This window comes from Cebus imitator, unplaced genomic scaffold (assembly GCF_001604975.1).
Source record: "Cebus imitator isolate Cc_AM_T3 unplaced genomic scaffold, Cebus_imitator-1.0 Scaffold4665, whole genome shotgun sequence".
Taxonomy (NCBI): domain Eukaryota; kingdom Metazoa; phylum Chordata; class Mammalia; order Primates; family Cebidae; genus Cebus; species Cebus imitator.
This window is the reverse complement of record NW_016111980.1, coordinates 1-1,359: the sequence shown is the minus strand read 5'-3', so window position 1 is coordinate 1,359 and position 1,359 is coordinate 1. Positions and strand designations below refer to the sequence as shown.

The 1,359-nt window shown below is 53.6% G+C and overlaps 1 protein-coding gene across 1 annotated transcript; it reads left to right on the top strand.

The window, feature by feature from the left end:
- Positions 1-96: 96 nt before the first annotated feature.
- On the top strand, positions 97-1,354 carry LOC108299299 (mediator of DNA damage checkpoint protein 1-like; the record flags this gene model as incomplete). The annotated part of the gene is made up of 1 exon (XM_037735986.1): positions 97-1,354. A coding segment is annotated over one exon (1,258 nt), but the record flags the coding sequence as incomplete, so codon positions are not given.
- Between the last annotated feature and the right edge of the window lie 5 nt (positions 1,355-1,359).

Below are 1,359 nucleotides of genomic sequence, written 5' to 3'. Positions count from 1 at the left end.
CTTGGCCAGGCTGGTCTCTAACTCCTAACCTCAGGTGATCCACCTGCCTCAGCCTCCCAAAGTGCTGGGATTACAGGCGTGAGCCACCGTGCCCAGCCAAAATCCAGTGAGCATATCTGACCATAAACAAGTTATCAAGAACAGTATCCAAGCTGTATCTCTTTTCTCCACTTCCTTCCCCTCACTTGCTTCTGTTTCTCCCCAGGGTGATCAGGAATCTCCAGATGCTTGTCTGCCTCCTACAGTGCCTGAAACATCAGCCCCACCCCTAAAGCCCCTTAACTCTCAGAGCCAGAAACGTCTTGCACCTCAGCCCCTTCTTTCTCACTTTCCACCTTCTATCGAGCTAACCATTCCTAAGACCAGGCAAAATGGGAATCAGGAAGCTCCAGAGACTCCCTTATCCTCAGAGCTGGAGCCTTTTCATCCAAAGCCTAAAATCATAACTCGGAAGTCCTCCAGGATGACACCCTTTCCAGCTACCTCTGCTGCCCTTGAGCCCCACCCTTCCACCTCCACAGCCCAGCCAGACACTCCCAAGCCCACATCTCAGGCCACTGGGGGCCGGACAAATAGGTCTTCTGTCAAGACCCCTGAAACTGTTGTCCCCACAGCTCCTGAGCTCCAGCCTTCCACTTCCACAGATCAGCCTGTCACTCCTGAGCCCACATTTCAGGCTACTAGGGGAAGAAAAAATAGATTCTCTGTTAAGAACCCTGAAACAATTGTCCCCACAGCCCCTGAGCCCCACCCTTCCACCTTCACAGACGAGCCTGTCACTCCCAAGCCCACATCTCAGGCCACTAGGGGCAAGACAAATAGGTCCTCTGTCAAGACCCCTGAAACAGTTGTACCCACAGCCCCTGAGCTCCAGCCTTCCACCTCCACAAACCAACTTGTCACCCCTGAGCATACATCTTGGGCCACTAGGGGCAGGACAAATAGGTCCTCTGTCAAGACCCCTGAATCAACTGTCCCTGTAACCCCTGAGCTCCCACCTTCTACCTCCACAGACCAGCCCGTCATCCCTGAGCCTACATCTCGGGCCACTAGGGGCAGGACAAATAGGTCCTCTGTCAAGACCCCTGAATCAGTTGTATCCACAGCCCCTGACCTCCAACCTTCCATCTCCACAGACCAGCTTGTCACCCCTGAGCCTACATCTCGGGCTACTAGAGGAAGAAAAAATAGATCCTCTGTCAAGAACCCTGAACAAGTTATCCCCACAGCCCCTGAGCTCCAGGCTTCCGCCTCCACAGACCATCCTGTCACCCCTGAGCCCACATCTCAGGCTACTAGGGGAAGAAAAAATAGGTCCTCTGTCAAGACCCCTGAAACAGTTGTCCCCATAACCTCTGA